General features: G+C 43.5%; 1 protein-coding gene across 2 annotated transcripts in view; it reads right to left on the bottom strand.

Moving 5' to 3' along the window:
* ARHGEF3 (Rho guanine nucleotide exchange factor 3) overlaps positions 1-13,541 on the bottom strand; it is a 133,788-nt gene that overhangs the window by 33,653 nt on the left and 86,594 nt on the right. Inside the window, exon 1 of one of the 2 annotated variants that reach the window (XM_075287916.1) lies at positions 2,113-2,379. The exons of the other annotated variant lie outside the window; for it this stretch is intronic. Coding sequence (XP_075144017.1) covers positions 2,113-2,202 — 90 coding nt within the window. The 5' untranslated portion in view covers positions 2,203-2,379. Of the gene's footprint in view, positions 1-2,112; positions 2,380-13,541 lie in introns of those variants that run through there. 2 annotated transcript variants of the gene reach the window in all.

Here is a 13,541-nt window from a genome sequence, read left to right as displayed (position 1 = left end):
AGGTGATATTTATTTACCAGCATGCATTTTTTCCAATGCAGATTTGAAACTGCTTTAACTGCACTGTGTGAACATACCCTAAGAAAAGGCAAAATTGCTACCCACTGACTACAATAAAGCCAGCTCTGGCATCGAATTCCCTTTTACAGAGGGAACTGGGCCTGAGCTTTGGGGGTTGTTAGAATTATTTATAACTGCGCAGATCCTTGATCATAATACGTGCAGCTCTGTACAAGGCACTGCCTGGTGGTGTGTGCTGTACCGCTGTGTAAGGTACTTACAGGAACTAGCAACCAAACTGTAAGAGAGATGCCCTACAAGCAGAATCCACAGCGGGATCTTATAAGATGATAAGACCGGCCCCTGAAGATGATCTCCTACCATTTTATCATATCACTTGCTGCTTCCAGAAACATAATTATAGATAAGACCTTATCGCCTTGTGGCTGCTAAACCGGGATACACAAGTGTGATGAGGGGTCATATACTTCTGAAGAATAAACATAGATTATTAGATGACAAATAAAGTAACACAAAAAGTAGGAAAAAGGCAAATAATCATTCACATGCGGCATGTTTTGTTGCAGAAATTTCAGTCCCTGTCCTATCTGGATGCAATCCCTGTCCTAGTCCCTGTCCTATCTGGATGCAGAAATCTAGGCATGTGGTGCAGAATAAAACTTATTCAGAGGTATGACATGGAAGTGATGATTAGCCGCAGTTACAAATCTGCTTTGGCGTCAATGAAGAGTCACACTAAGATATTACTGACCCCCAAATCTGTATCACAAGTCATCAAAAAGTTCAGAGAATGATTCAATTTCTTATTTTTGATCCTTTTGTTACCAGGTCAGGATTACCATCGGTCACCACCATATAACATCACATATCACAGTACCAAATGCTTATGTATATGGAAGCCAACTGAAACAACAAAGGGGAACCCATATCTAAAAATATGAGCCAGGGGATAAGAGGGAAAGCTAATGATTATTCTAGCTGACATGTTTAGATCCACATCACTTACTAGAAGATTACAGGGTGAATTATACTAGGTTTGGTCCTTTGCTTCTGAGACACCTAAGATATAAGTGGGAATTCTCTCTGTCTTGACAGGTAAAGCTTCTTAACAGATGTGCCCAGACAGGTCTCCTAGAAAATGTTCTGTTTTGCAGTCTCTCGCATGAGTGACACTGTACTGGTGTCCATTACCTCCTGCTCAGACACAGCAAAATTTAACACTTTCGTCACTGGCTAAGCTTGCACAATACAGACACCTGTGATCTTTACCCAAGTCATACATATGTGGGGATTCTCCAAACTACAGTAAACTATCCGCACAGTATTTACTATGTGTGTATCCAGATGTAAAGCAACCTGAAGACACAGACCGAATGTGGCACAGGACACTAGATATAGACAGTATACAGACCGCTACAGTCTCCTATTTTGTAACAAAGTAGCCAGAGCACAGACTCTACAGAGACTTCAGACACAAACTTACAATCTGCAAAGGGAATTGGACTCTAAACACTAATGAACATAACCAGACGGCCTGGACTGTGTCCAACATAGAATGGAGTGTGTAATAGTCTCATTCATTTCCCTTCTCCAGGGAACCATCAATATAAGACTGGAGCACAAAAGCCCAGAATCAGGGAAGCTCCCCCCCATCATTCATCCTAAAGCACAGCACCAGGGAACCCCCATCATCCATCCTAGGATACAGCAACAGGGAAGACACCATCATACATCCAAGGACACAACAACAAGAAATACCCACATCATACATCCTAAGACATAGGACTAGAAAAAAACACATTACCCATCCTAAGACATAGCACAAGGGAAGACCCCATCATGCATCCAAGGACATAACAACAAGAAATAACCCTTTCATCCATACTAAGACATAGGACTAGAAAAGCCCCCCATTAGCCATCCTAAGATACAGCACCAGCGAAGCCTCCCATCATCTCCACCAAGGACACAGCACCAGGGAAGCCCCCCATCACCTATCCAAGGACACAGCACCAAGGAAGCCCCCCATCACCTATCCAAGGACAAAGCACCAGGGAAGCCCCCATCATCACTCCCATCAATTCAGGTTACCTCAATGCTCTTGGTGGTTGCACTCTTGACTTCCAGAGTTAAATTGACCCTCTTGACGGTGAGATAGAAGGGGTAATCCTTCGCCACCATTGTGGCTTTGGAGTTAGTTGCTTGGGTGGTCACAGTGGATCCTGAGAGTAAAACCAATGCGTAAAAGCGCAGCCTCTCAGCTCCAGAGCTCCAGTGTAGCCGGCAGAGTGCAAAATCCAGTTGTGATCTTTCTGTAAGTGCATTACACTGGCTGACTGAGTGCTGAGCCTGACTAACACAGGGAGGAGAAGCCTGTAGTGTCAGCAGGGGAAACACTACACCAGTCATTACAGAGATCCCTCCTCTCTGCTGCACTGGGGGAGGAGGGGGCTGCAGCAGCCACACAACCTGCTGCTCTCAGCCCATACTAGTCTATGGCAGGAAGTGTTATACACGGGCAGCCACTGACTGATCACAGTCCCCGACTACTCTCCCCCTACCAAACATTAATACCCATTGCTCTATAGTCTATGAACTTCTGGCTCCACTTTTTTTCTATTCTTCACTTTTTGTCTCCCTCTTTGCTCTGTCTATTAGTCTGTACTACTGACTACTTCTGTCCCATCTCTCTTTTTACAGCGATCTCTATATACCTCTGTTTCCAGGAGTCTCAGGTGTGTAAGGAAATCAAGAAGATTAAAGGGATTCTACCATTAAAATTTTTTTTTTTCTAGGTAACACGTCGGAATAGCCTTTAGAAAGGCTATTCGCCTCCTACCTTTGGAAGTGATCTCCGCCGCACCGTTCGTTCAAAATATCGGTTTGTACCGGTATGCTAATTAGTTCTCTCACAGTGATGGGGGCGTCCCCCAGCGCAGGAGATGCGATGGGGGCGTCCCCATTGCTGCTCGAAAACCGACTCCAGCGCCGCCTCTATCTTCTTCTGCATCCTCCCCTTCCTTCTTCGGCTTGACGTCGGACGCCTTCGCAATACGCTCTGTTCGGCGAACTTGCGGTGTCAGCACTATGGCCGCGGGCATGCGCAGTACGTTCGGCGAAGTTCGCCAAACAGAGCGTACTGCACAGGCGTCCGACGTCAAGCCAAAGAAGGAAGGGGAGGATGCAGAAGAAGATAGAGGCGGCGCTGGAGTCGGTTTTCGAGCAGCAATGGGGACGCCCCCATCGCATCTCCTGCGCTGGGGGACGCCCCCATCGCTGCAAGAGAACTAATTAGCATACCGGTACAAACCGGTATTTTGAACAAACGGCGCGGCGGAGATCACTTCCAAAGGTAGGAGACGAATAGCCTTTCTAAAGGCTATTCCGACGTGTTACCTAGAAAAAAAAGTTTTTTAATGGTAGAATCCCTTTAAAATGTGTCTTTCTGTCTATACTAATGTAGAGAAAAGAAGGTTTCCAAGTATTTTTCCACTTTCCATAGAGGTTCTATTGAGTTTGGAGTGTCTAGTTGATAGGCTGTGATAGTGGTGTAATACTGGCACTTGGGCGTGTTAGATGCCCCCTGGCATGCTTCCCCTGCTGTCCCAGTGGCATTCCAGAGGTGTTGTCATCATTTCCTTGGGTGTCATTGTGGACTTGTTGACTCCAATTGGTTGAATTTTGGTTTCCCTGAAACGAGCATTTTTTCCCATAGACTATATTGGGATTAAATATTTGATCGAATGGTCGAATATTGAGGTCCACTCGAATCGAATTTCGAATAGTCGAATATTTCACTACTCGCTCATCTCTACTGTCTATATCTTTCTCCCTTGCTCTCCATTTCTGTCTCATCTATTTATCCTTTTTTTCTGTCCCACCTTGTCTCTCTCATTGCTCTCTATATACCTCTTTTCTTTCATTGCTCTCTATAGCTTTCTCTGATTGCCTGCCCCTCCCCCCTTTACGTTTGTCCCACCTTTCTATATATTCTCCTTTTTTCTCTGTCCCATCCTGTCTCAGTATAGCTCTCTCTATATCACGCTCTCTCTCATGTCCTCACTCTATACAGTACGTCTCACATTTCTCTGTCTTTCCCTATTTCCCCCCTCATTGCTCTCTACATACCCCTCTCCATGTCTCTCTTCTCTCTCGTTGCTCTCTACATACCCCTCTACAGTCTCTCTTCTCTCTCATTGCTCTCTACATACCCTTCTCCATCATGTCTCTCTTCTCTCTCATTGCTCTCTACATACCCCTCTCCATGTCTCTCTTCTCTGTCATTGCTCTCTACATACCCCTCTCCATGTCTCTCTCCTCTCTCATTGCTCTCTACATACCCCTCTCCATCATGTCTCTCTTCTCTCTCATTGCTCTCTACATACCCCTCTACAGTCTCTCTTCTCTCTCATTGCTCTCTACATACCCTTCTCCATCATGTCTCTCTTCTCTCTCATTGCTCTCTACATACCCCTCTCCATGTCTCTCTTCTCTCTCATTGCTCTCTACATACCCCTCTACAGTCTCTCTTCTCTCTCATTGCTCTCTACATACCCTTCTCCATCATGTCTCTCTTCTCTCTCATTGCTCTCTACATACCCCTCTCCATGTCTCTCTTCTCTCTCATTGCTCTCTACATACCCCTCTCCATGTCTCTCTTCTCTCTCATTGCTCTCTACATACCCCTCTCCATGTCTCTCTTCTCTCTCATTGCTCTCTACATACCCCTCTCCATGTCTCTCTTCTCTCTCATTGCTCTCTACATACCCCTCTCCATGTCTCTCTCCTCTCTCGTTGCTCTCTACATACCCCTCTACAGTCTCTCTTCTCTCTCATTGCTCTCTACATACCCTTCTCCATCATGTCTCTCTCCTCTCTCATTGCTCTCTACATACCCCTCTCCATGTCTCTCTTCTCTCTCATTGTTCTCTACATACCCCTCTCCATGTCTCACTCCTCTCTCATTGCTCTCTACATACCCCTCTCCATGTCTCTCTTCTCTCTCATTGCTCTCTACATACCCCTCTCCATGTCTCTCTTCTCTCTCATTGCTCTCTACATACCCCTCTCCATGTCTCTCTTCTCTCTCATTGCTCTCTACATACCCCTCTCCATCATGTCTCTCTTCTCTCTCATTGCTCTCTACATACCCCTCTACAGTCTCTCTTCTCTCTCATTGCTTTCTGCATTGCTGTCTCTTTTTATTTATCTCTCATTTCTCTAAATGTCTATCTCATCTCTCTAGCCTCTGATCCTTCTTTTTGTTTCTATCCCTTCTTATCTTTTTGCAATATCTTCCTATCTCTTACTCTTATTGCTCTCTGCTCCTCTCTCTAGCCTTCTCTCTCAATATCTCCGTCTCCTACTTTTTCTCTCTCATTCAAGCATTATTCCTCATTAAAGAGCATTAAAGATTTTTTTTTGCCTCCCCCACATCTTGACATCTTAACAGTTCTTAATACAGAACGACAACGTAATTCAGCAAAAAGCTCCATTTACACATTTCCGAGCTGATTTTCCATTTCCCTTTTTGATTTCTATATGGAAGATAAGTGACAAAATGGCCCACGGAAAACCCACACAGTGAACTGACACGTGAAGAGATCAAACCTGGAGGTATATGAGTCACTGTAATGCAGCACTTATTCTTGGGCTATATAGTGGGCGTACTATACATTAATGTTTTATCCCTCTTCTTATAGATGTACACGTCTATACCTTGCTCTTTTTATCAGATAATTTCAGTGCACATCCGCTGGTTTTACATTATTGTAATATGGTTACTATTAGTGCTATATCTCCAAGACCCAAGGTGGGATACGGACAGCATAGAGTTCAAGAATATGAATGGACCTATTGCTATCAAATAACACATCATAGAGGACCCCCTTATGTCCCAGTAACAATCGTAATAAATTGTGACCCGTTATTCTCTAGCTAAGTCTTTTCCATGCACACTGTTACCTCCTGTGCACCTGAACAGCTTGTACATATATGTCTGCCCCTGCCAGGACCCTCCTTACTTCAATTAGCTCACCACTATTTTTGGTGTAATCCAATTATTATTGTAAAGCAATAATCATTTAGTGGATAGCTATCTCACTTAATTTCTCCATAGATGTGGCTCGGCTGACCCTGGGCTGTGTCTTATCCACCCAAAACTAAAGGATCGAACAGCTGAAATCCAATCTGAAATCTGTAGTTGGGAAGCATCGAGAGGACCCCATACATATTAGATGGGCAAACTTGGTGATTTTGGCTGGCAAACATCTGATGTATACAGTGTTGGACTGGCCCAACAGAGTAGCAGAGGATCTCGCCAGGGCCCAGGCTCTAACACAGTAATGGTCCAGCAGGAGACACACAAATTTGAAGGGTACTATTATGTTCTATTCCCAGGGGGTTTTGGAGGGAGGGCCCGTAGGATAATTTTATCTGGTGGGTCCAAAAAACTCCAGTCTGACACAAGATATATGTTGTGTATATAAAGCAGAACATACACTTTCGATAGCTGTCCATTCGGGTGACAGCTACCTCTCCCAGCACCCCCATATACAGAACTGAATAGTGTTTGCATGTATTCTGAATAGAGATAGTAAAACCTTGATGACTGTTTTTACAGCTCTGACACATTGATAAATCTGCAATCCTATAAGGGTATGTTCACACTAGCATATTTGCTGTCCGTAGCTCTTCCGCCATGATAGTAGTGTGACAGACAGGACTGTGCAGGACTTTTTCTTCCATCAGAAATATAAAAAAAGGGACATAAGAAAGCTTGTCATGTTTTTATATGGGGGTGAATGCAGACGGATACCAGACAGAGGGGGCTCCATCTGCAACTATCTTTTAATGTCCGTTGCGCTCATGCAGTGATAGTGTGAACCCAGCCTAAGGCTGAGTTTCTATGCTCAGGTAGGCATGTATGGACGAAACCCCTCCTGCATGCGGCCGCCAGTGATGGCACAATTTTACAAAGGTATAATCGTGAGATCACTGGATCAGAATATGGCTTTGACTCTTAAGTTTGAAGACTTTATCCTTCTATATAATATACTGAAAACACAATAAAAACAATGTAAAAAAAAAAACCTGGAGAACTCCCTTAATATAATGCATACCCTTATTATGTATTAGCCTAAATCTACTAGCTCACTTATGTCACTTGCAGGTCACTGTCTCTTTGGCTGTATGGTTGGCACTTTTTTGTGTTTTACCCATGTAAATATACGGCTTTACACAAAACACAAAGGGCTTAGTAATGTAAATGAGACGAGAGACTAATCCTGAAATGTCAGTGGCACTGACATTACACCCATTAATGGGTGTCACAAATCCACAATGTTCCCTCAGCTAGAGACCAACAGAGCTGTAAATAACAATCATGGCTCCTCCGGGGGGTGTCTATAGTAATTGGAGTTTTTGTAATTCACAAATCCTATTAACAAAGCCTTTAAGCTTATGCATGTGCCAGTGGGGACATGTCTGTATCTTGGCAATAGCAGTAATGACAGAGTATTTACTGAGGATGTGAGTGCAGGCCCACTGGCCCTCTGGGCTAGTCTGGCTCCATATAAAGTATATTCTTTTTTTTTTTTTTTTATTACAGCAGAACCATAGAGACTATCGGAAAGTAGCACCAACACAATCTGTAAAGTTGTAAGCCATTTTTGTAAATCTTGGATAGAGACTGACCTACAACTTGCTATTATAGCAAAGGTCAACATGTCATTTGCAAGGGTAATTGTCACCTCTGTATCCAAAGTGTGACCCCTACAAATTGGCACACATACCTGTGATAAGCAAACACAGCCACAGTTAATGGCACAAAGGTCAGCAACCTGACATCTCAGGGAGACCCTTGGCCGTCAGCTAATCCTTAGGACTTTCCCATATACACAGACACTTGGATTGACTGGCCGTACATGTGTTATCAATGGGAGTCAATGTTGGACACATTTGGCAAGTGAGAACAAAGGACTTCTCCTGTGGTGACTTTGCATACAAACTCTAGGACTAAAATATTGATGACCTATCCATAAGACAGGTCGTCAGGGGTCCCCACCAAAGACCTGCACAACTCAGCTGACCAAAGTGGCACAGGCCACGTCACATCACATTCATCAGTCACCTCGTCTGTTTGCAGCTGAGTCTTGTATGCAGTACCAAGCACATCCACTATACAATGTATGGCGCTGTGCTTGGTAAGTAGTGAGGAGGCCTCAGCACCTGCCTGAATGCTGTGGTCTCTTCAAACAACTGATCAGTGGGGTCCTGAGCCTCAGACCTCCACCAATCTAAGGACAGGCCACGAATAAATAAATCCTACAGAAGTCCTTTAATACCACAGATTATAGCAGATTGCTGGAGTTATGGCAGCAGGACATCCCAAGATCAGCTTATCAGCAGAAGACTAGGCATAGTCCTGAGTTTTGCTCATGGCCCCATACACAGGACTATACAGTCATGTGTATACTTTAGAACTCAATGGGTTAGTGTCCTAGCCAGGAAAAATGGCTACCACGAAGCACACCGTCGTGTGTATGAGGCCTCAGTCAATTTCTAGCATGGTGTGTTCTGTGTATGGAGGAGCAAACATGCGCTGTCATAACCATTATATGCCTCCTAAAGAGGATGTTAGCCGAAATTAGATTGTTCATAGAGTACCATGTTCTATTCTATTCTAGGGACTCCCTCTAAGGATACCTAAGAATCTTAAAAGCTCCCTTCTGCATTTTTACAGTGTGTATTGGCCAAATATCTCTTCATTTTTGGATGAACCCGATTTGGCTGATCCAGAACAGAACATTTTGTGACCAACTGATGATCCATGTTATGTAATAAGCCTTTATTGAAATGTGATTCACCAGATCTGGGACATTCATCCATTTACTGTTGTTCTTCCCGTTAGTTACATATAATAAGGTTTCTCCTCTTGGCAGAGACCAAACATGTGATGTTACGTGTGGTCCATCATAAAAGCCTGCCACCAAAAGTGCTTATAAGTAAACCTGCAAAACCGTGCACCAGTAACAAGTTATCAAGAAATAATCAGTATATGTAAATGTAATGACTAGTGGCTTGGACTGGTGGGTGGAAGGAGCCGTATTGTGTGTCTGCACCTTAGGAATGCTAAGATTTTTTATTGTTTATTTATATAGCACCATTAAAGGGGTTGTCCCATCACAAGGATCCTATCTATACTGCTTGTTAATGTGGATGTAAGACTTTTCCTAAATACATTGCTTCAGCAAAACTGCTTTGTTTGTCCACTATCTTACTTTATTCAATTCATTGTTGACACAGCCCTTGACTTATCTGGTCAAAAGTCAAGTGATGTATCTGCTGCTCTCAGGGGGAGGGACGAGGGGCTAAGTGCACGGGAGTGAGCCTGGAGGGGGGTGGGTAGTTTACACTTGGGAGGGCCGCCAATACAGACCCGGCATCCGCTGTAATAGAGAGGCGGATGCCGTGGACAGTTAGACGCCGGCACAGGTGCCTGCAATATCGCTATGCTCCTGCCCTGCATGAAGCTAGCAGCGGCAGGAGCGATGTTGCTATTCCGGAGGGGGCGGAGGAGCGGAATAGCAGCATCGCTCCTGCCGCTGCTGGCTTCATGCAGGGCAGGAGCGTAGCGATGTTGCAGGCACCTGTGCCGGCGTCTAACCGTCCCCGGCATCCGCCTCTCTATTACAGCGGATGCCGGGTCTGTATTGCATTGTGAAGGCTGTACGTCCGATGCCTAGCTGCATCGGGAGCGCACACGCAGGGTCAGCGACATAGAAGCGACGTCTTCTCACCGCTGGCTTTGCATATGTAACCCCGCCCACCAATGACGCAACAAAGCAGGAAGAAAGAAGAATTTACAGCAGCGAAGACTGGTGAGTATGCGACGTGGGAATACCCCTTTAATTCCATGGTGCTGTACATTATTATATTAATTCCATGGGGGTTTTTTTTCTCTCCAAGAGTGACATCACATCCATTGTTCACATGGCAATGTTACAGCTGTCTAATTCACATGAATGAAACTGAGCTGCAGAATGGCCATGTGACCAATGGATGTGATGTCACTTCCAGAGAAGAAGAAAGAAGCCATGTTTTCTACTCCTGGACAACCCCTTTAAACTGTCATATACAAGTGGCAATTACTGTATTGTATGAAAATGAAGGAGACTGGATTATCAAGCCAGTAAAAAAAACCTCAGGATTTATGGCCACATTTAGGCTATTTTCATATGAAAGAGGTGCAAAATGGCTGTGAAAAACATCTATTTTTCACTGCCGACAGGGGCTGCTGTTTTTAGGAATTTCCGATACATCTTAGTGTATGAAGAGATCCATGAAAACGGGCAAAAAAAGTTTTGACAGTCCGTTAATAACGGACCTTCAAAATGATAGTCATGTGACTAGCCCCCATTCACTGACAGTAAAATTAATGCTACCGTATATTGTCATTTAAAAAAAAACAGACGTCACATGGCCAGCGTTCACTGTTGTGTGAATGTAGCCTTATTTTCCGATGCATTAAGCTTATATAGGTCAATGATCTCAGATCCACTGTGTCAGGTTTTTGTTGGCTTCGTAGGGTACGATTCTGTCAAAATAGATCAGCATTATGTCGGAAATCGATGGATCCCAAAATAGTCAACAGGTCCATTGTGCTCCGTTGGTATCCATCATACAGTGGATTCAGCATGGTATAATTGCAGTGATTTTGTTCCTATAATGGAGTAGACAAACGATGGTGCAGATGTGAACAGAGCCTTACTTTGGTAGCACGCTTGTTTATTTACTCGCGAACAACTTATCATTGTCTATGTAAACACAACGGTAAACAGTACGGAGCAATCATAGGGATTTAGACCTGAAACGCACAATAGGAGGAAAATCCTTTCAGTTATGAAAGCAATGAAAATTCCAGGGGAAAGTATGGACTTTAAAGCAGAAATGAATTTTGCCTCTGGGGAAAGCAGTGGAAAGCAGAGGTTCACTTATACAGCTTCACTTTTCTTTACAAGTTGTCAGCCAAGACATTTTACTCTTGCTCCGGGCAATAATAAAGAACCTGCAACTTAAGTGAAACATTTTCAGCCGTGATTAAAGCTGCAGGTCACAAAACGGTTAAAGCTTAGATCATTGTGGAAGAAAAGAGGTAAACGTTTCCTGAGCCGCTCTCTATGAAGTTACATGTTCCATTCCAGCTCCTGCACTGCTGGGTTTTATGTACAGAGCGTCATCGGCGCCGCCAAAATACTTCTTTTTTTTTTTCTTTTTTTTTACATAAAAGTGCAAGTGCAGAGAACTGGATGAAATCAGAAAAGTGAAAAGTCCTCCTTAAAAGAACACTCCAGACAAAACTGATACACTGGCCCAGATTTATCACAGTCAGAAAAGATGCCAGATTTATCACAGTGACTGATGCTGGATGCTAAATCTGGGATATCTTTAGACCTTGCTGCACTTATATCATACTTTAGTTGGTTTACTTTGTGCCAGAATTTTTGGACACTATGTTGGCGTATCGTGGTGCATGTAAGCCACACCCCCTGGGGTGCATACCGAGAAAGCCGACAGTGCTCTGAATTCAGCGCATGTCGGCTTTCTAGCAGTATATAATACTGCACATATATGAAGGTCCTCTTTAATGATGGTCTGCAAAATGGACCAAAATAGAGCATCGAAAATGAATGAAGTTCTGCATGCACTCCTTCAAACAAATGAGTCGGCATGCAGCCTACAGCTGTCATGGAGATCTCATACCCACAAAATGAGGACATGTGAATAAGGGTCCTTGTAAACTGCCCAATGCAAGGGCAGGATGAGTGCCCATAAATGGATCCTATTACACTTCCCGATGCCAAGTACATGTGGGTGTTTGCTTGTCTGTGGGCTGATCCCTGTGAACGCTAGTTCCAGACATGGAGAATGACACGTATTCAGGTGTTTTGATGCAGTTTTTGAAGTCAACACAAAAGCAGATGTGGATCCTAAACGGTGAGAACCTATAAATAACAGCTGCTACTTCTCATTATTTTCAATCCACTCCAGGTTTTTGCTTCAAAAACTGCATTAAAAAACCTGTATGTTTATCTTTACCCTTACTAGGACCGTATAGCCTATGTAGCCATCTGCTGGAAGGGTGCAGTGGGATATAAAGGATTTTTTTTTTTTTTTTTTTGAAGAAAATTTCCCAAAGGTGGAGATTTCCTTTAGAAATAAACAATAAAAAAAGAATCTTGTCCTAACACTACTGTTCTGCTCCAGGCCATGAGTGACAGCGCCACTGCCTCTCCCATGTACACACCCTTGTAGTCCTCCATGTCATGCTAATTACTGACTATGGTGGTCTTGTCTTGTGTGTGTGTACACGCCCTGATCAGAAAACCGTGAGGTTTTAGGAGGTTTATATACTGCAGACAATGAGGTAAAAATCTAAAAAGATTTACATAATGTAGTGTATATGGTGCAATTGCTGTGACAGTTTCCCATCAGTATCTAATGTGTATGGCCACCTTTACTATCTGTGATTTAGCCAGCCAGATTAAATCGATGTCCTATCCTCAGTATGGACCAACAATATTGGTGCGGACTGACTCTTTATACCCCTGCTGATCGGCTGCCTGAAGGTGCTGCAACCACTTCACTGGACAAACTGTAATATTTGCACAGCCACTTCCGATAATGGTTAGTGTAAGCGGTACAGCAGCGCTCAAGCAAGTCAGAACCCCACCGATATCATTCTGAGGATAAACCATCAATTTTATCTTCCTGCAAAAAAAAAATCTTCAATAATGTTGCACTATTGCAGCCCCATGGACCTGTATATTGCAATATTTCAACCTTCTGATCCTACAGCTAGAACTAAATACTACAATTATTATAGTTTTTAATATTCCATTTATCGAGAACAGGGCAGCCATCCATACTATAACTAAGAGTATATAACTGGAATAACCTATATTACGCAGACAAGACAGAGTGGCCTGACTTCCCGACATCCCTGACATTTGTCTACGCTACTCTGTATTTCCTCCTCGGTACAACTTTAATACTAACACTTTAATGCCATTTACTCAGGATAAACAGATACGCTTGTTCTCCGGGGCCGTCGCGTGTGATCTCTACTCTAGAAAACACATCTTTATGGGCATTGAAAAGGTCACTTTAATCCCCCAGTGCAGAGTGTATATAATAAAAATCATATCATAATCCAAGCTGCCGCTTACTATCTCTTGCTGAGCAGAAGTTACAGTAAACCTCCAAATACCAAATCAAGCAAATAAACCGTCCCAGACACTTTTATTAAACCCCCCTTGGTTTACCCCGACTTAGGACTCTGAAACATTGTGCAAACTGGCGCCAAGAGAATTATGACAAAATCCGCCTATATATTAAGGCTGTTTGCATACATTGGTCCAGAGATATACAGAATAATAGATGGAGCTGGTAATACATCAGCTCAGGATGAGCCACTCGTAAAGCACTGGCTGCTCGGCTTCCTCCATGTTTGTAAATGG

The sequence above is a fragment of the Leptodactylus fuscus genome, chromosome 9, assembly GCF_031893055.1.
Source record: "Leptodactylus fuscus isolate aLepFus1 chromosome 9, aLepFus1.hap2, whole genome shotgun sequence".
Taxonomy (NCBI): Eukaryota; Metazoa; Chordata; class Amphibia; order Anura; family Leptodactylidae; genus Leptodactylus; species Leptodactylus fuscus.
Note: the sequence above shows the minus strand (reverse complement) of the source record. Positions and strands in the feature narration are given on the sequence as shown.